Raw genomic sequence first — 25,568 nt, 5'->3', positions numbered from 1 at the left:
CATTGTGGTTGATTATTGTTGCCCCTTACCAAAACCTCCCTCCCTCCTTCCTCTCCTCCCTCCCCCCCAACAATGTCCTTTCTGTTTGCTTGTCGTATCAACTTCAAGAAATTGTGGTTGTTATATCTTCTTCCCCCACCCCCCGGTTTTTTTTTTTGTGTGTGTGTGTGTGTGTGTGTGAATTTATATATTAATTTTTAGCTCCCTCCAATAAGTGAGAACATGTGGTATTTCTCTTTCTGTGCCTGACTCGTTTCACTTAATATAATTCTCTCAAGGTCCATCCATGTTGTTGCAAATGGCAGTATTTCACTCGGTTTTAGAGCTGAGTAGTATTCCATTGTGTAGATGTACCACATTTTCCATATCCACTCATCCGATGATGGACATTTGGGCTGGTTCCAACTCTTGGCTATTGTAAAGAGTGCTGCGATGAACATTGGGGAACAGGTATACCTTCGACTTGATGATTTCCATTCCTCTGGGTATATTCCCAGCACTGGGATAGCTGGGTCATATGGTAGATCTATCTGCAATTGTTTGAGGAACCTCAATACCATTTTCCACAGAGGCTGCACCATTTTGCAGTCCCACCAACAACGTATGAGAGTTCCTTTTTCTCTGCAACCTCGCCAGCATTTATCGTTCAGAGTCTTTTGGGTTTTAGCCATCCTAACTGGGGTTAGATGGTATCTCAGTGTGGTTTTGATTTGCATTTCCCGGATGCTGAGTGATGTTGAGCATTTTTTCATATGTCTGTTGGCCATTTGGATATCTTCCTTAGAGAAATGCCTACTTAGCTCTTTTGCCCATTTTTTAATTGGGTTGCTTGTTTTCTTCTTGTAAAGTTGTTTGAGTTCCTTATATATTCTGGATATTAATCCTTTGTCAGATGTATATTTTGCAAATATTTTCTCCCACTCTGCTGGTTGTCTTTTAACTCTGTTAATTGTTTCTTTTGCTGTGCAGAAGCTTTTTAGTTTGATATAATCCCATTTGTTTATTTTTCCTTTGGTTGCCCGTGCTTTTGGGGTCGTATTCATGAAGTCTGTGTCCAGTCCTATTTCCTGAAGTGTTTCTCCTATGTTTTCTTTAAGAAGTTTATTGTTTCAGGGTGTATATTTAAATCCTTAATCCACTTTGAGTCGATTTTAGTATATGGTGAGAGGTATGGGTCTAGTACTTCACTTTGTTTTTGTAACTTAAAACATACACAGAAAACAGACTGAATCCAGAACAGGCTAATCCTTAAGTTTTTCTAATGAAGTTGGAAATATTAAGGCCTACCTAACTGCCAAGTAAGAAGGTTTTTTTTTTTAAGATCAAATGACTTTAAATTTCAAAAAGATTTATACTGAATTAAGAAGATAAGTGCTACGGAATATTTGAGGGAAACTAGTTTCACTTATGCATTAATAACATAAGAAGAGTAAGAACAAAACCAGTATATAATCTAACTTTTAAAAAATGTGTCACCCTCTAGAAGTTAAGCTCTATAAGGGCAGGGACTTTGCTTTGTTCACTGTCACATCTCTAGCACTTGGAACAGTAGGTACTAAATAAACATTGAATAAATAATGTCTCTAATTTGTAACATTTATAATGACATTAATTAGAACTGTTTCAACAGAATTCTAATCTTCAAAACACAACTGAGTACAAAAATATGTAACTCTCAGTTAAATAAGCTTATGGAAATCCTGTTTACTTGGATCACGAAGCACGATGGATGTATGGATGGATGCAATCTCTAACTGCAGGCAAACACCAGGGAAGTTTAGGCATCCGAACCTTTAAACTGTCATAAGCCAGCATTTAATTTCTATGAGATACTGTTTTATCTTTGAAATAGGATTCTTCTGATTTCATACCAAAAAAGAATACGCTTAATATTCTCTAATTAACTTAACTCAGCAATGCCTTTAAAGATCATATTAAATAAGGTTCCCTCTCATAGTCCTATACTATTTCCTATCAGTCAAATTTCTAGTTTCTTGTCACACTGATGCACTCACTACTTCCAATACACTTTTTCTACTTATCATACTTACTAATCTCTTTACTCTAGTTCATGTTTTTTCCTCTTGTCTATGAGTACAACCTGGAAAAGCTTCTCTGAAATCTTCACATATTTAGATCTACCAAACTTTAAAGGACCAGCTTAAATGGTATCTTTTTCCTGAAGCTTTCCAGGGATCCTTCAGATAGAAGTAATGTTTCCCTCTTTCAAAATTCCTAACACTATCCTTATATAATTTCTCTTATTCATCCTGGGGGGCTAACTGTGTTTCAGAACTCAGAATGTTTTGGGATTTTAAGAAAAATAATGAGTGAATATATATTATATATATTCACCCTCCAGGGACGTCCGAGGCAGCACTCTGTAATCAAACACATTAGTATTTCTGCAGTGAAACATATGAATAGTTACAAATAAACTAGAGAAATAAAGACCTTCATAGCTTCATGTCAATTGTGAACAGATTTTGTTGCTAAATGAGATTACTGTAAATTCGTTTTTTAAACATTTTGGATTTTCAGATTCTTGTAGAGATTTTGGAATGACAAGTAAAGGATTGTAAACCAGTATTTATTTTCTAAAATATATTCACTTCTTATTTTCTATTAGTTATTCATGCTGATTGCATACCATAAGCTTCATGAGGCTCACTGATTCATCTTAACACATCAGCCTTAATGTATAATAAAATATTAATTACTAATAATAGTAATTTAAAAAGTGCTCAGATATGTATTATATAAGAAATTTCTGAAGCAAACCTGGAAAAAACTTCTGATACAAATATGGAAAAATGTTGTGATTTGATATACCTGAATGTTGAATATTCATTATATCAGTCTCCATAAAAGAGTTTGAAATATTTTATAACTTTTCCTCAAATTCTAGAATATTATTGTTATCTTTTCTTACCTGTTTCAAAAATAGAAAAGACTGACAAGCTAATATCTACCAAAAATGAAAGCGTCCTGGTGCCATTAGAAGCCAAATAATCCTTACAACTTCCTGAGACTTATGATCCAAAAGATGTATTAAATTTAACTATTTCTGTGTATCTCAGTTCACATAGATACATGACTTATTTCTACTATATTTTACCTTCTTGTTCTTTCATTATAGTAGATATTCCAAATTGTTATTTTCTATTAAGATCAGAGCCATATAAAAAAATGATCAGCATGCAACACATAAAATGAGAACCCTTGATTAAAATTTAAATCAAAACTACGTCATTTAAAAACATTACATAATAGCTTCATTTGTTTAAAAAAAGCATCTAGATAAAAAAATAATTACTTAGCCAGTGATACCAGCAAGTCTTTCAGATGTTAATGTAACAATAAAGCAGACTACTTACATGAATAAACTGAACAGAATTATAAAATGTCAGAACTAGAAGGGATCTTCAGTCTAACACCTTATATTAAAGAGGGCTAAAGAAACTCTCAATGTCACATTCTCAATTGTCACAGAGCTAGAACTGAAACAGATATTCTGACACTCTATTCAGGTCTTTATTCATTACACTAGTGTGCCAAATATCCAAAATGTTTTGAATTAGAATTTTTGTCACAGTATCATTTTCAAGTTATGTAAATAGCTAGATATTCCCAGCCACTGAGCACATTATATTCCATTATCTATTATTCTCAAAAAATTTTTGCATATGTTTACTATAAATTATAAAAAATAATCTTAATATTTCTAACCATTAAAAAGATACACGTGTGTGTGTGTGTGTGTGTGTATACATATTTACTAGGTAACTGATAAACATAGCAGCAGCAGCACCAAAACTTAAATATCAAGGGACCTGACTTCTAGGTTAATGCTTTCTCTATGCACTTCACAGGTAGGCTTTGAAGGCGAAATAAGAGGAAATGTCAAAGTGTGTTGGACTATCAAAAGCTCCCTAGGAATACAAGGTATTTGTTAATAGATGTGGGCACAATGACTTTTAAATATCAAATTTGAAAGGACTCCTCTTAGCTGAAACAGTGGTAAGAAAATGGTGTAAGATGACTTCATATTTAAGCTTTTCTTACAAACTTTAAATTGGTCAGCATTTGTGAGATTACCTGAGGTATCTCAGATATAGATTTTACTTTTTACGTACAGATTTTTATAAATTACAGAGAACACAAAAGGCTTGAAGCCAGTAAACTGCCCTTTCTTAGAAATAATACAAACTCAAGGTAATATGTATTTTATTTGCATCATAAAATCAATTATGTAGAAACAATTTCAGCTCAGAAAAGTATTTTGTAAAATTATGTCATACCAGGACAGCTAGAAACAGGTGTTCCCATATTAATGAGGCAAAGTGCACATCGAGGAAGGGGTTTTCGACAGCCGGGGCAACTTGTGACTTTAGATTTCGTTGGCGAGCCACTCACACCATACTGACTAAAACCTCTGCCCTGATGAGGCACAGCTGAACAGCTATAAGAGATTGACTTGCCACAGAAATTGCAACTCACAAACACCTACAAAACAAATGAAAGGCAGAATAAATGTAATGCAAACCAAATAAAATGATAAATACTTTAAAGTTTGATCCTAACAAATTATTTTAAAGTAATTTTTAAAACTTTATTTTATATCTTAAAATAACTTATCTGTTAAGTTGACTAGCTCGCATTTGAAATCTCCACTTAGCAGTTACATTATTTGGCTACTTCCTTTCTGTTACCTTTGTGTAGTTATATTTTTCCTCATACTATTGATATTGATGGAAAAACTTGGGAACTTTAGGCCCCAACATTATGAAAATAACACGGACTTTAGGGCCATTATGAAATACCCCAATATGACTTCAAAACGAAAGTACAATGATGAAATTTTCTGAACACAGTTCTCTTGTAAAGAAAACACTTTACACTTTCTTGTAAAGGAGTTAAAGATCTTATAATGGTAAATAGAATTTTAGAATAATAGTAATAGAAGGTGTTCATTTTACTTTTATAGTAAAATCCTAGGCTCTTTCTTAATCACTTATCATATACATTAGTAACATATACTATTAAGTAATACTATTTTACCAATACTTTGGTGGTTTTAATATAAGCAGTAATTTCTCAATTTCTTAAAATAAGAAAATAGCACCATCCAGTGCTCACATTGAGGATCAAACATTAAACTATGATATGGTGATCTCAAGTCATGTGCTTTGTGATAATTAATCTCATATTTTTTAAACTAATGCTATAAGGAAAAAAAATTCCTTGTGTAATTTGACATATAGATACATGTAGACACTGTTAAATAAATAAAAAAACCCATCCAAATCCTGCCTTACTACACATAAATAGTACAGAAAAACTTAATACACAAATGGAATTTATAAGATCATATAATAGTTTAGATTCTGAAAGGGCATGAAATATACTGGAATACTTCAGACAGCCCTAGGATTAATTTAGATTTGCCTAAGATCCCTTGGGCTTGCTGTGGTTTTTTTCTACCTCAGTCTAAAGCTCAAGCCACTGAAATGATTGTTTGGAAGTGGCAGAACCAAAGAACAGAAAGATCAATGACAAAGTGCAGTCTGGGATGATGATATCAAACGGAACTCAATATAAGCAAAAGAATGAGCTAACAATAATTTATTAAATTGAACTCTAACATATTGTAATTTGATTCTCTTCAAAACCATGTACTTACCTGTGCTAAAGGCTTGGAACTGGGATCCAATTTACTCCTGTGAATATCAAATTCAGCTCGTTTGTGCCAAAACCTCCAGGCATCTAACAAATTTCTATAATTCTCAATCCAGTACTGAACCCTCTCATCTTTAAGAACATCTAAAGGTGAACCCTAAAAAGAAAGCATGAATTATTTCAATTGTTTAAAATTTCCTGGCTAAACCAGAGGATTCTTTGTAACGTGTGAATATGAGTAATATAGAATAGGCCTCCTTTTTGCCAAAAGCTGGCCCCTAATGAGGATATAGATAAATTAATGGAGCTTCTATCAGTCATTTTATCTTAAGCTGGACTCCATTAATGACATAAATGTGTGCTGTATATATCATACCTGGCTAGGGAAGTGTAATTTTCTATCTTTTAGGTGAGTTTAAGAATCCAGAAGCAAACTATTCACCTTCCTGGTTGCATACAGTAAAAGAGATATGAATACCCTTTTGTTCCAACAATTAAAACCTCTGGGTTCACAAACTCTGTTTACTGTCTAATCCAAATGAACATCAAAATTGTTCAATCACGTTTAAACTGATACTGAGCCTGGTCCTTCATATCTAGCAATGCACTGTGAACTGAGATGCTGCTTTTGTATACCTATTTATCTGTAAGTTAAACTTGTTTATTTCCTCTCTTCCCTTCCATTAAAACATGTGAGGGGTCTTCAAAAAGTTCATGGAAATATCTGTATTATCTTTTAATTTTTAATTTTACCTTTTAATTTTTTCCATGAACTTTGTAAAATACCTCATACATTTACTGCCTTCAAAAATTTTTTTCTTAGTTTTTTTTTTGCTCCTGTTAGACCACAGCAAAAAGCGACCATTTGTTTTACTTATATCTACTTTAGAGTTCTTATCATTACTAACTTCAATTTCTTACCAGTAAGAATCTTCCTAAAGCTATATTTTCCCTGGCAGCTATAACATTCCACATTTCATCTATGCTTGCTTTGGGTTTTCACAGAAGGCTTTTAGACCTGTACAGAATATCTTCCTTAACTTTACATGATGGAGAAAATAGAGAAATGACACCCTAGGCATCAATTTGAAGTCCAGTTTTCTCAGTCCTACTTGAGGACTAGATAGAAAAGCAAAATGTTAAAGAAAACTTAGCAAACATCTTACTTATGGAAAAAGAACAGAAACTTGTAACAGTTAATACAGGGAATCTAGATATTCAATCACAAACAGAAGTATATCTTTCATCTATTTAATTAGGTGTTACTTTCAACTACCAGAGTTAAATTTAGCTAAAAAACATGTGAAAAACTCTTAGTTGACAACTTCATTTCTTAAAAAAGTAGAGATCTACTCTACTCCTAATTATGACCAACTGGGCAGAACTAAGTACTGAAGTAGCATATAATCCCCTGGTTTTAAAACAAAATTCACAGAAAAATAAGATATTTTTATTCCTCATTCTTTCCCCTTCCATGGCAGTAAGGATAAACTAAGAAAGAATTTGGTCAATACATATTTGGTAAGTCTTCTCTAGATCTCTCCCATTAAAGCTTAAAATCCCTGACATGTTCTGCAGAGGAAACACTTCAGAGATAGAGTGTGACAGAATTAGATGGGCTTGGGATATTACTTGGGCTTCTCACAGACTCACAGTAACAAACTGTAAGACCAAATATGATCAGCAAGTAACTGAACTTTCAAAAGCAATAACCAATACTCTTTAGAAAAAGGTAAAAGAAGCCAGATCTCTATTATGTACTATACACAATGCCCAATATTCAATCAAAAAAATCACTAGACATATTAAGAAATAGGTAAATGTGATTCAAAGTCAAAGAAAAAGGTGGTCAATAGAATCTAAACCTAAAATAGCCCAGATATTAGAGTTAGCAAATGAAGACTTCAATGCAGCTATTAGAAATATGTTCGTGAAGTGGACTGTGTGATGTCTCCCTCAGTCTAAAACGGGAGATCAGCAGCTATGTAAAAACTTTTTCTTAAGGGTAAGGGAAGAAGCAAGAGACTTGGGAGGCTGTGAAGTGCTGTTCAAATGTGTCTTAAATTCACATTTACCCAATTAAAAATAGAAGCTCCATCAAAACATCCTTCCCTCCTGGGAAGCAGTTCAGAAATCTCATCCTTGGCAGGCCTACCTGGCAACCTTGCCCATGGCCCAAGAAACGGCTCAGCACTCCTGCTCTTGGCAGACCCATTCTTGAATTGCCAAGGGAAGCACAACCTCACGCCTGGCCCCAAGAAGTGGCTCAGTGGAACAGTCCCTGGCTGACCTTCACCCACCTAGCCAAGCCAAAATGTGTCCACACCCTTGGCTCAGAAAAAGCCCAGCTGTCACACCACTGGCAGACCCACCCCTGAGTCTTTTGAGTCACTGCATGCTGACACGTCTGAATGAGAAACAGACTGGCTGATGTGCCCCTGGTGGGACTGTCCCTGGTCAGGGAATTAGCAGTGACCCTGCCACTGGTGTATCAGCCCCAAAGATCCTGATGTGACACATGCCCACACCCCCAGCAACTCCATTTACAGTAAGCCAACTCCTGAGATGTCTGACACAGTGTGCATGTGCATAATATCTCCGGCCTGCCCATCCCTGGCAAAGCATCCCGTCACAAATCTCCCAAGGCTAGGCCACTGAGGCACTCACAGACATAGTGAACATGGATTACAGCTGAAGAAATTACACAGGTGAAAGTCTTTCCCCACTCAAGCCACTCTACAAAACTCAAAGAGGTGCCTATTCGACCAGATGCAACAGATATCAACAAAAAGAAACATGAAAAGAACAAGGAAATATGACATCATAAAAGAAACACAATAATACTCCAGTAAGTGATCCCAAAGAATTGGAAATTGCTGCCTTGTTAGAAAAGGAATTCAGATTAATAATCTTAAGGAAACTCACTGAGATATAAGAGAGTACAGACAAATAATCCAATGAAATCAGAAAAACAATCCATGATCTGAATGAGAAATTTAACAGAGACAGATATTAAAAAAAAAAAAAAAAATCAAACAGAAATCCTGGAATTGAAGAATTCATTGAATGAAATGAACAATACATCCAAATTTCAACAACAAACTAGATTAAGCAGAAGAAAGAATTTGGGATCTTAAAGACAGTTGTTTTGAAATAACCCAGAAAGAGGAGAAAAAAAAAAAAAAAAAAAAAAAAGTAAGAAGAAAAAGATACCATTAAGTGAGCAAATATTCAAATTATGGGTATTCCAGAAGAAAAGGGGAAAAAGGTATAGAAAACCTTAATAAAATAATAGCTGAAAACTTCCCTAGCCTTGGGAGAGATATGTACATGCAAATATAGGAAGCTCCAAGGTGCCCAAGTAGATTCAACCCAAAAAGGTCTTCTCCAAGGCACATTGTAATTAAACTGTAAAGTTATTAAGATAAACAGAATTCTAAAAACAGCAAGAGAAGAGTGTGAGGTCACCTACAAGGGAGTCTGTATTAGACTAACAGCATACTACTCAGCAGAAAACACACTGGCCAGCAGAGAATGAGATAATACATTCAAAGTACTGAAAGAAAAAAACTGCCAGCCAAGAATATCACACCCAGCAAAGCTATCCTTCAGAAATGAAGGAGAAATAAAGTCTTTCTCAGACAAGCAAAAATTAAAGGAATTCATTACCACCAGACTGGCCTTATGAGAAATGCTTAGGGAAGTCCTACATACAGAAGAGAAAAACAATAAAAACCATCATGAAAACACCTGAAAAAATAAAATTTACTGGCACAGCAGATATACCAATTAGAAAGAAAAAGGAGTCAAACCATATCAATACAGAAAATTACCAAACCTCAAAGATAAGTAATAAGAGAGGAAGAAAGGAACAAAGGATATAGAAACCAATCAGAAAACAACCAACAAAATGACAGGAGTAAGACCTCACATATCAATAATAACCTTGAATGTAAATAAACTAAATACCCTAATTCAAAGACACAGACTGAGTAAATGAATAAAAAAAATGACTGATCCATACGATACATACAAAAAACACATTAAAGACACACAGACTGAAAGTGAAGGGACAGAAAAAGATATTTCACACAACTGGAAAACAAAAGTGAGTAGTAGTAGTTATATTTATATCACACAGAACAGACTTTCAATTGAAATCTGTACTAAGAGATGAAGAAGGGCATTATATAATGATAAAGGAATCAGTACAGCAAGAGGATATAATAACTGTAAGTATATATGCACCCAAACCTGGAGTACCCAGATATGTAAAGCAAATATTATCAGATCTAAAGGGAGAGATAGACATCAACACAATAACAGTTGGGAACTTTAACACCCAACTTTCAGCACTGGACAGAGCATTGAGACAGAAAATCCATGAAGAAACATTGGATTTAAATGATACCAAAAACCAGATGAACTTAACAGACATAGAACATTTCACCCAGCAGCTCCAGAATACACATTCTTTTTTTTTCCATCAGCACATGGAACATTCTCCAGGACTGACCCATATGTTAGGGCACAAAACAAGAGTCAACAAGTTAAAAAGAAAATAAAAATCATATCAAGTATTTTTTCTGACCAAAATGGAATAAAACTAGAAATCAACAGCAAGCAAAACTTTGGAAACTACACAAATACATGGAAATTAAACAATGGGTTCAAAGAAGAGATTAAGACAGAAATAAAATTTCCTGAAACAAATAAGACAGAAGCACAACATATCAAAACCTATGGGTTACAGCAAAGGCAGTATTAAGAAGTAAGTTTATAGCAACAAAAGCCTAAGGAAAAAAAAAAGATTATAAACAGACTATGCAACTAAAGAACTAGAAAAGAAGGAACAAACCAAACCCAAAATAAGTAGCAGAAAAGTAACAAAAATTAGAGCACAGAAATAAATGAAATTGAGACTAAAAATACAATAAAAAAGATCAACCAAATGAAAAGTTGTTTTTCTGAAAAGATAAACAAAACTGACAAACTGTTAACTAGATTAACCAAAAAAAAAAAAAAAGAGAGAAAAGGCCCATATAAATCAGACATTCAAATGGAGACAACTGATACCACCAAAATACAAAGGATCATTACAGAATATTACAAACAACAATATACCAATAAATTTGAAAACCTAGAGGAAATGGATAAATTCCTATAAACATATGACCAACCAAGAAGAAATAGAATATCTGAACAGACCAATAACAATGAGATTGCATCAGTAATAAAATGTCTTCCAACAAAGAAAGCCCAGGACCAGTTGGCTTTATGCTGAATTCTACCAAACATTTAAAGAAGAACTAATACCACTACTTCTCAAACTATTTCAACAAATTGAAGTGGACAGAATTCTTCTAAACTCATGCTACAAGGCTGGCATTACCCTGATACCAAAATTAGGCAAGGACATGACAAAAAAAGAAAACTGGAGGGCAACATCCCTGATAAATGTATATGCAAAAATTGTCAATAAAATACTAGCAAATTAAATTCAACAGCACATCAAAAAGACTATATGCCATGATCAAGTGGGATTTATCCCAAGGATACAAGGATGGCTCAGTGTATGCAATCAATGAACTACCTGATACATCACATCAAAAGAATGAAAAAAAACCCCATATGATCATCTCAATAGATGTGGAAAAATCATTTGATAAAATTCAACATCCCTTCATGATAAAAACTCTCAACAAATTTGGTATAAAAGGAAAGTATACACAATAAAGGGTACATATGACAAACTCACACCTAACATCATACTGAAAAGCTTTCAGTTTTTCCCCTAAAAACTGGAACAAGACAAAGATGTCCACTCTCACCACTTTTATTCAACATAGTACTGGAAGTCACAGCCAGAGCAATTAGGCAAGAGAAAGAAATAAAGGGGATCCAAACTGGAAAGGAGGAAGTCAAATTGTCCCTGTTCACAGATACATGATTTTATACAGAGAGAAACCTAAAGCATATACCAAAAACTCCTAGATTTGACAAACAAATTCAGTAAAGTTGCAGGATACAAAATCAATATATGAAAATCAGTAGTATTTCTACATTGAAAATGAACTGGCAGAAAAAGAAATCAAGATAGCAATCCCATTTACCATAGTAACAACAACAACAACAACAAAAAAATAGGAATAAATTTAACCAAGGAGGTGAAAGATCTCTATAAGGAAAACTAGAAAACACTGATTAAAGAAATTAAAGACAACATAAGAAAATGGAAAGATAGTCCATGTTCAATGACTGGAAGAATCAATATTGTCAAAATGACCACACTACCCCAAGCTCTCTACAGATTCAATGCAATCCCCAGTAAACTACCAATGACATACTTCACAGAAAGAAAAACCAATCCAAATATTTATATGCAACAAAAGACCCCAAATAGGCAAAGCAGTCCCAAACAACAAAAAAAGCAAACCCAAAAAACAAAACAAAGCAGGAGGCATCATCACATTCCCTGACTTCAAAATATACTAGAAAGCTATAGTAACCCAAACAGCATGGTACGGGTGTAAAAATAAGACACATACATCAATGGAACAGAATAGAGAATCCGGAAATAAATCCACATACCTACAGCCAACTGATTTTTAACAAAGGAGCCAAGAACATAGATTGGGGAAAGGAGAGTCTCTTTAATAAATGATGCTGGGAAAATTGGAGATCCATATGCAGAAGAATGAAACTAGACCCTTATCTTTCACCATATGCCAAAATCAACTCAAACTAAAGACCTAAATGTAAGAACTGAAAATACAAAACTATTAGGCAAAAACACAGGAAAAATGCTTCAGGACATAGGACTGGGCAAAGATTTTATGAATAAGACCTCAAAAGCAGAGGCAACAAAAGCAAAACTAAACAAATGGCATTACATAAAACTAAAAAACTTCTGCACAGCAAAGGTAACAGTCAACAGAACAACAAGACAACCTGTAGAATGACAGAAAATATTTGCAAAGTATTCATTCAACAAGGGATTAATATCTACAACATACAAGTAACTCAAACAAATTCAATAGTAAAACAACTATTTCTCAAACAACTACCTATAGACTATCAATGATCCAGTAATCCCATTACTAGGTATACATCCAAAGGAAGGGAAATCGACATGTTGAAGGGATATCTGCACTCCCATGTTTATCAAGGCTCTATTCACAATAGCCAAGATATGGAACTAACTTAAATGTCCATCAACTAATAAATGGATAAAGAAAATGTTGTATATATACACAATAGAAAAATACTCAGCCATAACAAAGAATGAAATCTGCATTTGCAGCAACATGGATGAGCTTGGAGAAAATTACATTAAGTGAAATAAGCCAGAAACAGAAAGAGAAATACCTCATGTTCTCACTCATAAGTGAAAGCTAAAAAAGTTGATCTCATGGAAGTAGACAGCAGAATAGTGGTTATTAGAGACTGGCAAGAGGAGGAGGGGATAGGGAAAGGGTGGTCAATGGATACGAAATTGTAGTGAGATAGGAAGAATAAGGTCTAGTGTTCTATAGCATTGTAGGAAGACTACAGTCTACAACAAATTACAATATATAACTAGTAGAGAGTATATCAAATGTTCCCAACATAAAGATGTAACAAATGTTGGAGGTGATAGATATTCTAATTATCTTGACATGATCACAGCACACTGTATAAATATACCCAAATATCACACTGTACTCGATAAATATACAGTTAAGAAAAACCCCAAAACATCCTACCCATAAGTTGAGAGAATGTAAAGTTTAAAAATTTTAAAATTTAACCTTGTATTCTATTTGAGCTTTCAATGAAAAAAGAAATATGTTCAAAAAAATGTGGTCAAAGACTTAGAAGAAAAAATAGGGTTTTAATTAGTGAACACATAGAGAATTTGAGCTGAAAAATGTAAACTATAACAAAGTTGATAATCTACAACTGAAAAGTACAATAACTGAAATTAGAAATTCCCTAAAAAGTTTAATAGCAGACAGGAGGTGACAGACGAGTCAATGAACAAATCAACAGAAATTATCCAATATGAAGAACTGAGGGAAAAAAAGACAGAAGGAAAATGAACAGAGCCTCAGGCATCTATGGACAACATCAAATGGTTTAATATGTGTGCAATAAGAGTCCACAGAGAAATAGCATGAGATTGGGGCAGAAAAAAAAAAATAAAAAAATAAAAAATGCCCCCAAACTTCCACAAATCTGACCAAAAAAAATACTGATGCACAGATCCACAAAGCTCAGTGAATCACAAGCAGGATAAAAAGAACCACAAATTAGGTTCATACAGCTGAAAAATCAAAGAAAAAGAGATAATACTGAATGAAACCAAAGAAAAAAATGAAACATCACATACAGGGAACCAAGGGTAAGAAAAGCTGACTTCCTCGTCAGAAACGATGAAGGCCAGAAGACTAAAAACTGCATCTTTAAGGTGCTAAAGAAAAAACAACGGTGAAATAGACATTTTCAGTTAAAATTAAAAAGCTGAAACTGTCATCTGTACTACAAGAAATGCTAAAGAGAAAGACCAAAGGGAAATGATACTAGATGCAACTCAGGTCTATAGGAAGAAATAAAGAATGCCAGGAATGGTAAATAAGTGAATAAATATAAAAGCCCATGCTTTCTTTCTTTTTCATGATTTACTTCAAAAACAAATGACTGTTCAAAGCAAAAATAGTAACACTCTAAATTGAAGCTTATAATGTACATAGAAATAAAATTTATGACAACAGGACAAAAGAGTGGGTAAGACGGTAATTACACTGTTTTAACATTTGTGAAGAGTGAAATAGGAAGTATAAAGCAAAACTTGGAAAGTGTCAGTTGTGAAGTAATAAAAGGAAAGGGTAAAGTAGGAAGCATGATGTGTCAGGTGTGAAATGTTAAGTATGAGGAGGTAAAACGTTGACTTCGTGAAGTTAAGGATGCACGTTGTTGGACCTAGGGCAACCACTTCAAAAAAGAAAATAAAAGGATAATGAAAAGGACTATAGTTAAAAAGACAATAGAGAAAATAAAGTGTAACGTGAAAATATTAAATTAACCCAAAATAAGGTAGAAAAGAAACAGAGGAACAAAAGGAAAAAGGAAAAACAAAACAGAAAACAAATAGTAAGATGGTAGACTTACCATGACCGTAACAAATGTAAATGGAGGAAACAACCCAATTAAAAGGCAGCAATTATCAGACTGGATTTTTAAAAAAGCAAGATCCAATTATATACTGTCTGCATTTTAAATATATTTTGTAAATCTTGATAAAAGGTTACTAACCCATTTGTACTCTGTAGCCATATATCTACAGTTTAATTTAAAACATATAATCTCATTTCAGTATGAAACAAATGTTATAGAAGGATACCTTTTCTTCCATGGGCAGAGGCTTTATACTTTAGGTAAGTTTACTTTGTGGTCTGTAAGCCACAATCTGTGTGAAAATACTTCAAAAAGTTTGTGGAAAAACAGAATCAAAAGATAACATGAATCTTTCCATTAACTTTTTGAAGTACTTTCCTATATGTTCATAAGAAGGTAGAGTGGGGAAGGGGACATTTTACTATGTTTATTCAGTATACAGCACGCTATCATCTTGTGTAAAAGGATGAGGATAGGAATAAGGAACGTACTGACACCATGTGCTATGGGTTGAATGTCCCCCACAAATTCATGCACTGGAAATGTGATCCCCATTGTAAAAGTGTTAAGAGGATGGGAAATCCTATTATGGTATTTGATAGGTGGGACCTTGAAAAAGTGACTGGATCATGAGGGCCCTGCCCTCATGAATGGGTTAATCCATTAATGGATTTATGGTTTAGTGGATTGTCACGAGCACTCATGTCATGAGCACTCATGGCTTTATAAAGAAAACAAGTGAGCTTTCTTGCCATCCTTGTCATGTGATTGCCTGCATCACCATGGGACCCTGTAGAAAGTCACCACCACGAAGAAGTCCCTTACCAGATGCACCCCTGGAGCATGGACTTCCTAGCCTCTGAAACAGTAAGAAATAAATTTCATTTCTTTATAAATTACTCAGTTCCAGGTATTCTGTTATAAGTGACAGAAAATGGACTAATATGCTATGAAAAGATAAGATCAGCTGGAGGGTTATAGGAAATCACAGGGAAATATTCTAAATTTTCACTATATTTCCAACAAAAAAAACCAAGAAGGCAACCTTTGCCAAGACTATGTTTTTAACCACTGGACAGTAATAACAGAAAAAAACAGATGAACTGGTTATCCTAAATCACACCCATTGATAATAAAGAGGAAAAAGGAGAGTTGAGAGAGCTGTGGCATAACTTGCCTTCTACATTTTGAGTAAAATGTAGTTCAGATCAGGGAAAGTGAATCTCTTTGGGAAAAGGCATAGTTCTGTCAAAAACTGGAGAAATTGAAGAGAGGTTTCTCTGTTCCTTTTGAGCTATATATAAATTCAGATGTAGTCAAAACTGGCAATTCCCAAAGTGAAAAGAAAAACTGGGTAACTTAGAGAGGAGACTTAGGGACAGTAAGATAAAGCACAAGTTCTCAGTAGATCAACTGATTAGGTAAAAGCTAAATGCCTTCTAAAACCCCTAAGCAAGCAAAAGTGTGCACCCGCTTTCAACTGAAGAAAAAAACAGTGTGTGGTTAAGCTTTTTTTTTAAAAAAAGCTGCTGTCAAACTGCACTGACCTGTAACATGCAGTAACTTGCTGTTTGGACATCTCCAGTTCTATCGACATAACTCTCCATTAAGTCCACTCCATCTTTGGTAAGGCCTGTAAGCAAAATTCCTTCCAAATTTCCAGCCTCTTTCATTTCATTGGTCAACTTTTCGATGTATCTATTTAACTAGAAAATTCAAAGTGATTTTTCTAAAGCAATCTCTTTCACTACATATGTTGTACTTTAAAATTACTACATTGGGAACAATTTCATTCCTAATGGAAAACATTCTAAAACAAAATCCCTTGCTAAAATCTAGGTATGTATTCTCTAAGAAGTCTGCATCTATTACAAATTTCAATGCAGTATCCAAAATCATTTGAAATATTAAAAAAAATTAAAAATATTAAAAAACATTTACTATGTTTTGATAATTATTCTATAAAAGAACTGTAGATGGTTTACTATTGTAAAGAGAATTATCCTCATTTTTCTGCAAAGTTCTTGTCTATCATAGCAGTTATAGAATCACAGCATATAAGTTGAAAGGGAACTTCAAGATCATCAAGAAAAATCACTTCTGTTAGGTCTTTCTTGACTTTATCCACTCCAAACTCAAGCCAAGATTCCTCTATATTCCCCCAGCACTTACTCCTTATTATAGCACTTAGCACACTGTATTACTAGTGGTTTATGTACATTTCTCCCTCACTATATCATAACATAGTCATTCAGCAACCACTTATTGTATTGAAAATGAAGAAATTCTTTTTTTTCTTCTTTTTTTTTGTCTTTTTCGTGACCGGCACTCAGCCAGTGAGTGCACCGGCTATTCCTATATAGGATCCGAACCCGCGGTGGGAGCGTCGCTGTGCTCCCCGCGCCTCACTCTCCTGAGTGCGCCACTGGCTCGGCCCGAAAATGAAGAAATTCTTTTGTAGCATCATTAAGAGCTGAGTTTAACATCTTTACCTACTAATCTTACTTCCAAAAGAAGAAATAAACTAAAATATTAGGTGAGCATTCTAAAGAAGTAAATTTAGTTATGATAGATATGTCTGTAATATCTTGATCTAAGAAAGAAATTAACTTTTTAGAAGAACTTACATGTAAATCTCTCACATACGTAATTATACATAAAGGTTAGTTTCTTAGAATAATCAAGTAACAATAAGTATTAAGCCCTTCAAATATGGAATTAAGTCAGTTCTTCTCACCTGAGTATCACTGAGGAATTTACAAGCAAATGCCACTCTGTCACGTACTGCAACTTTGTTTTCATACTGGAAATAAGAGACAAAGCAAGGAGTTACTTATAAGTGCTAGGAGTTTTAAATTTTTGCAGAAACTAAGTATTTTATATACCCAATATGTAATTCTATTTTCAAATGTATTAATAAATTATTGTATATATCTTGGCTGAGACATTTATTGCCTAAGATGCTTTTCCTGATGTAACTCTCAGGAAACTCAAATTTTCTGACCAAATTCAGTTAAAAAAAAAATTCAGTTCAGTCTCATATAACTCCAACATAAAATATAAGCAATAACATATAGTGTAACAAATGTAACATGCCATGTAATCCTTCCATCAAACAGAAATTAATCTGGGGAAGACTAAGGAAATCTTTCCTTGGCTGCTAAATTAATCAACAAGTCTAGGAAATCTGTGAATTGACTATATACCGTTACAGAATTTAGAAAGAATACCAATACATGTTTTTAAATACAAAGTGACAAGTTTGAAAACTTATAAATAGGTACACTTTTGTGATGAAAGTAGAATATTGTTCTATAGGTGGTTTGTGACAAAATTTTCAGAGCCATTACAACTTAAATTTTTGTATACTTGTCATTACTGTAAAACTCTATTTTGAAAAATATTTACTATAAATGTAGAAAGTACAATTAATTTTGTGATCAGGAAAAAATAATTTAAAGGTGGGAAAAAGATCCAATTTCAATTGAAGCCATTTATGTTACAGTTTTTCTCCTTCTTTAAATACAAGATCACTTCAGTTGATACTCATCTTAGTGTGTTTTCTCAATTATAAAATATGGTTCTGCCCTACAGAGGGACCATGTTTGGTATAAGCTAGATTTAACTTAGATTCAGTTGCATTTGTTACAATTTTGATCTGGAAGAAATTATAAATATTATCTGTCCCATTTTATAGCTGAGAAAACCAAAACCCCAAAAAGTTAACTGAATGGCTAAGGTACGTGGGGCAGAGCAAGGACTCAGCCCTTTATCTTCTGACTTACCAATTAAGTACTTTTCACTATCTTACTGCAACTTAATTTTTTTTTAAAAAAGAGCAAGATTAATTATAATTATTCATACATAAAGTATAATTAAATACATTCTTGAAATGGCTTGGAAATCTGAACTTCTTACTCACATATCCCTTAGTAATAACTCAAATTTAGCTATAAGAAAAGAACAGTACTTACTACAGGTCATTTAACTTAAAATACAGAAATTTAATATTTAAGCAATACACTTCTCTATCAATTAAAAAGTTAAACAATCCACTTCTTTTTCTAGTCTCCATCATTCTCTATCACTTCCTGAAAGTATCATCTTATCTCTTCAAGATGCAACATTTAAACTCTAGTCAATAAAAAAAATAATAATAACAGTTAAAAAAAATTCTTGGATATTAATTTGAAGTGGATAGAATAGTTCAATAGTAATTTATTAAAAGTAATGGACAAAACACTAAACTGTGGACACTGCCAAATTGGACACTAATATTTATTAAAAATTTCATTAAGATACATCTTTTCATTAAAAGACATGTTTTTGCAAATTCTTAGGGACTGTCATTTAAATCAATTATTCAAGCAATGTCTATCTTATAAAAAATGATATAACAGCAAACATGGTCAGTTTCAATGCAGAAAGCTCTTCTCATTGCTAGAAAGAAGCCCAACAGTACAAAGAAAGTTGTGGTACTAATGTGAAACTTAAATCCCAACAACTGAAACTGATAAGCAAATCTCACTTCGTTCTTTCCCTACTTTGTGATAAAGAACCTATCTAGTGATGTGGTCACAGGTGGCTAAAGCAAGAGAGAAAAAAACAACAAAATAACCAAATAATGAAAAGATTAAATAGTCCACTTTAAGAACTGTGATTATATAATTTATCTTCCAAACAGAAACATGTCTGAGAATGACAAATGCTAAGTCAGACAAGATGATGAGTTGGTTTATTTAGCTGAACACACACACACACACACACACACACACACTCACACACACACAAGATATACTATATTTAAATAGCAAATAAATTTTATGTTTATATAGTTGTAGATTTCTAAAGCTCAGTTCTTAAGCTAAAGGATAAAGTTTTATTCCTTCTATATCTGTAAATTATATTATTAAAACTAAGCTGGCTAGTTAGCTCATTTGGTTAGAACACACTGTTATAACACCAAGGTCAAAGGTTCAGATCCCCACACTGGCCAGCCACAAAAAAAAACACAAAACCAACAAACAAAAAACTACAAAATCAAATCCAGCTTGATATCAGTTAACTAACTCTAGGCTGAGAATCACAGTCAAGAAGAGATGCTCGAAAAAAGTTTAAGATGCTTTATTTTAAAACATGCATCAAAATACATTATGCAACAGACATTTGAAAATTTTAACAAAGCTGCATAAAAACTGCTATCTTAATTCAAAGGAGGATCTTGTGAAACAAATTAGCTTACCAAAACTCCATCATAAGATCCTGTTTCGCTTGTCAAAAACGCAAACATGACACACAGGTATGGGTTGTTTAGCTGTAATCGTAGAGTGCTGCACATTTCTCTCCAAAGGGAGTTCTTCTCATCTGTATAACCCGATAAAGCCATTGCTACCACATTGAGATTCAGATCTCCTGCACGTTAAAACAGATAGCTAATCAAAGTGATCAAAAGCTTAATATTCCCTTTTTCCACATTTCTTAAGCTATAAACAGAGATCGAAGGAGACTTTTAGCACATTAAAATGAACCCACAAGAATAAGGGTTTTGATTCAGTTTGGAAAATTTGGCAAGATCTGAAAGCAAAACAATTCCACTCTTATAAAAAAAACTCATGCCCATGTTTGCAAACCCTCTGCAGGACAAAGTACATCTTTTAATTTTCAAGTTCTCATTTTAGGCAGGTTTCTATAACAGTATATCATTGCTTAGCACCTAAATGAAGAAAGGGAAGACATCCTACCAGAATCACTGCCAACTTTATCAACAAGTTCATTTCAAAGCACTGATAGTAAATATTTCTGCATCTCAGGACTGTAATTTTCAAAATCATTTTATTTTCCTATTCCTAAATATATAATGCACATACTTATGTATATAAGCATCAACTGCAAAGTGCAGAAAGCCAATATTTCAGCATTCTTATTACAATATCATACTTTTAATTTTTCTAGGACAAAATGAACTATGAGAATTATCACAGAATTGGACTTAGACACATTTGCAACAAAGCACTTGTTACCAATAGTCTTTTAAACATTTATTCTAAGTAGTTTATATGGCTGACGGTAACCTGCTAGTCTTCTAACATAAGTTTAGCCTCAAAAGAAAAAAATTTACCTTTAGGTATTTTCTACATTTATTATAGAAGTTTTCTTATTCTCTGTTTCTTCATTTAAGTGATTTTTTTCCTTTTGCAAATAAAACAGTGTTTCCCACTTTATGTTCTTAACAGCCTTATTCTTCATTTCTGTAAACATTTTTCCCCAAGTTACTTTGTGCTTGCTTCCTCTGCCTATTCTAATAAACAGATAAAAAGTCTTCTCAAAAAATTAGAAAAAAAAAAAAAAAAGGAATATCTTTGGATTTTGCATAGAACAATTTATTTCTCAATGGAAGGGAACATTAGGGAAGACTTTTCTTTGGTCCTTATCCAAGTTATTAAAATCAATGGAAAGACATATTTTCCCTATTATTAATACGGCTGTTTAAATCTACCAGCAAATTTTCCAGGTACACATGACAGGAACACATCATAACAAAATTATAATTAGAAATTCTTTCTTCCATCACCACATATCTGCTATTGCACTCTCAAATGAGGAAGATTTTCATTAGAGCAAAGGTGAAGGGAAAGATGCCAATCTGAGCAAAAAAAAATTAACTTTTAGATGGCACGTAAACATACCACAGTTAATTTCATGTTTTCCTCCATGGTGCAACAAAAATATAATGCTTTCAAAATGGACCAGCAAATAAGAATTCAATGTTCGGAATACTCAGAAATAATTTGCTAGGTGTATTAAAAATCAATAGCTATAAACATCTCAGGTATTTTTAAGTGAAATATTCCTGATAATAAAAAAACCTGAAGTTTTGGATTAGTATTTGCTTATTAGTTTAAATAAAAGTGTCATTCAGTTTCTTAAAGGTCAACCAACAGCCATCCAAAAGAGAAAGTATAAACTAAAATACACTCAAATGTGTACCATAAAAATGCTTGCAAACCAAAGTAGTCCTAATCTTTAAGAAAACAAAAATTTTTAAATGTATGTGAACTATCTTTAAAAGACAAAATACTGAAAATGAACACATTTGAACACTCCTTATATTATTATTAAAATGACATTTAAATCATATCTTTGTTTGTACAGACCTAAAGCAAGGCTTAAATAACAAGGATGGCCTAATACTTACTGTCATGAATATAGTACTGTACTATTTTCTCCTTCAACAAAAATTTACATATCAAAAATATTAATTGATTAGATACCTTAAAGTTATCAGCATCCTTTCTTTAAATGATTCTATGAACGCCCAGTATCTTCCAAATACCTTTTTCTGAAGATGCCCCTTCGTTCAGGATTTGGATTGCTCGTCGAATATCCAAGTTGAACAATGCCACAGCAGCAGCTCTCTCCCATTCCTCTTCTTGTACAAGGGAGTTCAAAAATGGCCCCACGTCTACATCCGTTCCTTTCTTAATCCACCCACAAAGCTGTAAAGCTAAGATTCTCTCTTCATTTAAATTTTGAATATCAGTTTGCTTATCCAACCCAATCCAATTATGTCTGCTGCTTTCCACCATTCCTAAAAACAGAAAACATTTTTATATTATTTTGTTTATTGTTATTTTGAAATATAGTCTTTGGACAATAAGCCAGTTTTATGGAGAAATATTTCAACAACATATTTAGGATATTCATCTTCTCAGCCACAAGTTTATGATAGCATAAACATAAAATATACCACAAATAACACTTATTTTGTTTGCGTGTTTCTAAGTACAACAGCTTTTTGAGTTACAAAAGAAGAGTTACTGGGATAAGAGCGAATGCTCAGATGGACTAAGCTGATTTACTGCTTCAGAGAAATCTCCCTGATCATCTAATCTAAACTAGTAGAGCTGTTATTATCTAATTCACCACCCATTGTTTCCTCTATTTCATTTAGCACTTAACATAAGCTCTGAGAGTAGAGTACAGGTAGCTTATCTGTTTTATTTGCAAGGCATCCCTAACTGCCTGAGATCCAGTAGGAGTGCTCTCTCTCTCTTTCTCCCTTCTCCCTCCTTCTCTCTCTCTTTCTCTCTGTATATATACATGAAAAAATGAGATCAAAGACTTCAAAGTACTTTGAAAGTTTAAGGTAAGTACTAAAGTTAAAATACAGTGGGAATGGTATGAAGGTATTTTTTTTTTCCCCTTATTAAGTCATGAAACTTCATATTCTCCTTTTCTTCCCCCCCAAACAAAGCTTTACTATTCTTGTAGCATGATTTATACTGCAATCAAAACAGGTGATCCTAATGGCAGGGTAATTTCACTTAGTATATGTGCTGCCGAAGCGAGCACAGGGTAATTTCACTTAGGATGGTACTTGGTGCCAAGTAACGACAAAACGAATAAAGATAAAACTTAAGGACTATTAATTACAATTTAAATTCTTAAATGTTCTTGAAAATATTAACATCAAAATTGTCATTATGTAATCACGCTGTTATTTTAACATACAGGATTTTCAGAATAAACTGAATCATGAATTAGGCAACATGAATGTCCAATGTAACCAGCTTCTTTTATTATTCTCATAGTAAGTTACATTTGTAATTTACAGTAATTACACATTTATATAATTATATATAATACCATAATTATACATGTGTAAATAACTAGATTAACAGAAAATAGACAGGTTTTTAGAATTCTTAATTCAATTTGTTGGTTGTAGGCAGAATTATAAAAAAGGTTCCATGATTCCTACACTCTGGTAATCACATCCTTGTATAATCCCTTGCCTTTGAGTACAGGCGGAATCTGTGACTTGCTTCTCAACAACAGAATATAGCAGAGGTGAAAGCATTTTGCAGATGTAATTAAGGACCTTACTTAGGTGACTATGAGTGAACCAAAGGAAGAGTATTCTGTGTGGGTCTGACCTAATCAGGTGAGCCCTTTAAAAGAGGGTCTAAAGGTAAAAGAGAAGCATCAGGAGAAAGATCTCCTGGTGGTCTTGAAAAAGTAAAAGCTGCCTTGTTGTGGGAATATCCGTGAGAAGACCATGTGGCAAAGAACTATGAGCAGTGTGTAGGAGCTTAGGGCTGTCCCTGGCCACTAGCCAGCAGAAAACCCAGATATCTCAGTCCTACAACTGCAAGGAACTGAATCCTGCCAATAACCACATGAGCTTGGAAGACTATTCTGACCTCCAGAAAGGAATACAGCTTGGTCAACACCTTCACTTTAGCCTTGTGAGACTGAGCAGAGTACACAGCTATGCTGTGCTCAGACTCCTGACCCATAGAAATGAGATAATAAACTCATGTTGTACAAAACTAATACACTGTCCAAAGTTGACTTTAGCTATGTTCAAGTATGGTCAAGGCTTTAAAGAGATAAACACAAACAAAACTTAGAAAATATTAAAAACCTATCAATTATCCTTTGCAAGATAAGTTATAAGAAAATATTTTTAAAAAACCATTTAGTTCAAATACTTGGAAAGAGTAAACATAGTATATAGCAAACATCTAAACTCTCCATCATACCCAATTCATACTTTTAAATAACTTGTGTGATTATCTGACGTTAGGCTGTGGCAAGTCTAAAATCTTATCCATGTTAGTACTTATTTTAACCTATACCTGACTGCTTTAGGAAAAAGTTTCAAGATGAGTTATTTGTAAAACTTTGGAAATTCAAACAGTTAAAGAATGACACTTGTTAAATAATGACTTATTTTTAACCTGACTATTGGACACTGTTGCCAATTCAGGCCATTCTGAAACTTCTTACTTTGAGAGGACTTCTTACCCACTGAAAAAAGGGAGCAAGCTTCTCTGTTTGCAAACATGAGGGAAGTCAGTCTATCATTTTCAGCTTATGAAAGTGAAATTTTAAGAACTATAATGAGAAAACTTTGAATGATTAATGATCAAGTTAATAAAACTTATTTTAAAAATTAAACAAAAAATTAGTTCTGAATAACAAATTCAAATTGTTTAGGTGGGATGTAGTCATTAAATTTCAGGTAGTTCCAGATGTATAACGATAAGGTGTTTATTTTTATACCTTACCTATAAATTTTGGATTCAAAGTTTATATTATTTAATGATAAAAATAACAATTTAAAACAGGTGAGCAAAAAGCAATTTATTTTTCAAATGATTTCTTACAGTTTAATAATATTCCAATTTCTTGAGTTTTTACTTGTATTTTATAGAAATTGTGTCATGGAACAGAATGGTGATCAATACCTATGAATCCAAAGAATTCATTGCTAGGAAGTAGAAATATATCCTGTAAGTCAAGTACATGGATACTGTATGATGTATTTTGGCTGCTGATTTGAGACTTGTTTCAAATCAGCAATCAGACACTATGCTATTCGTAAGTACTAATTTGTTGCATTTTATATCTATATAATAGTAACAAAGCAATAAAATTGCCCACTGTTTATAAGAACATTTTGGTGTTATAAACACTAAAATCATAGCTATTTTGCCCCTTAAAGTAATTTTGAATAGATAAGCTCTCTAGATCAGAGTTTATTCTTTAAGTATGAAAAATATTTTCATTCAGTTGGATGTAAAGCTGGCAAACATTTATTATACAACTTTCTGCCATCTTCAAAGGAAGGAATTATATCTATTGAAAATACTGTGAACATCGCTATACAGAACTGTACAAGATTCCCACAAGGCATACATTCTCCTAATCCTGGTTGATTTTAACAT

The 25,568-nt window shown here is 33.3% G+C and overlaps 1 protein-coding gene across 1 annotated transcript in view; it reads right to left on the bottom strand.

The window, feature by feature from the left end:
* Positions 1-25,568, bottom strand: part of MIOS (meiosis regulator for oocyte development) — a 40,684-nt gene that overhangs the window by 4,612 nt on the left and 10,504 nt on the right. Inside the window, exons 5-10 of the mRNA XM_063100596.1 lie at positions 22,169-22,423; positions 20,078-20,247; positions 17,573-17,638; positions 16,383-16,541; positions 5,684-5,836; positions 4,302-4,506 (exon numbers count right to left, since the gene is read on the bottom strand). Coding sequence (XP_062956666.1) covers positions 4,302-4,506; positions 5,684-5,836; positions 16,383-16,541; positions 17,573-17,638; positions 20,078-20,247; positions 22,169-22,423 — 1,008 coding nt within the window. The remainder of the gene's footprint in view (positions 1-4,301; positions 4,507-5,683; positions 5,837-16,382; positions 16,542-17,572; positions 17,639-20,077; positions 20,248-22,168; positions 22,424-25,568) is intronic.

The sequence above is a fragment of the Cynocephalus volans genome, chromosome 6 (genome assembly GCF_027409185.1).
Source record: "Cynocephalus volans isolate mCynVol1 chromosome 6, mCynVol1.pri, whole genome shotgun sequence".
In the NCBI taxonomy this organism is placed as follows: Eukaryota; Metazoa; Chordata; class Mammalia; order Dermoptera; family Cynocephalidae; genus Cynocephalus; species Cynocephalus volans.
The sequence above is the reverse complement of the archived record's forward strand: the minus strand, read 5'-3'. Positions and strand labels throughout refer to the sequence as shown.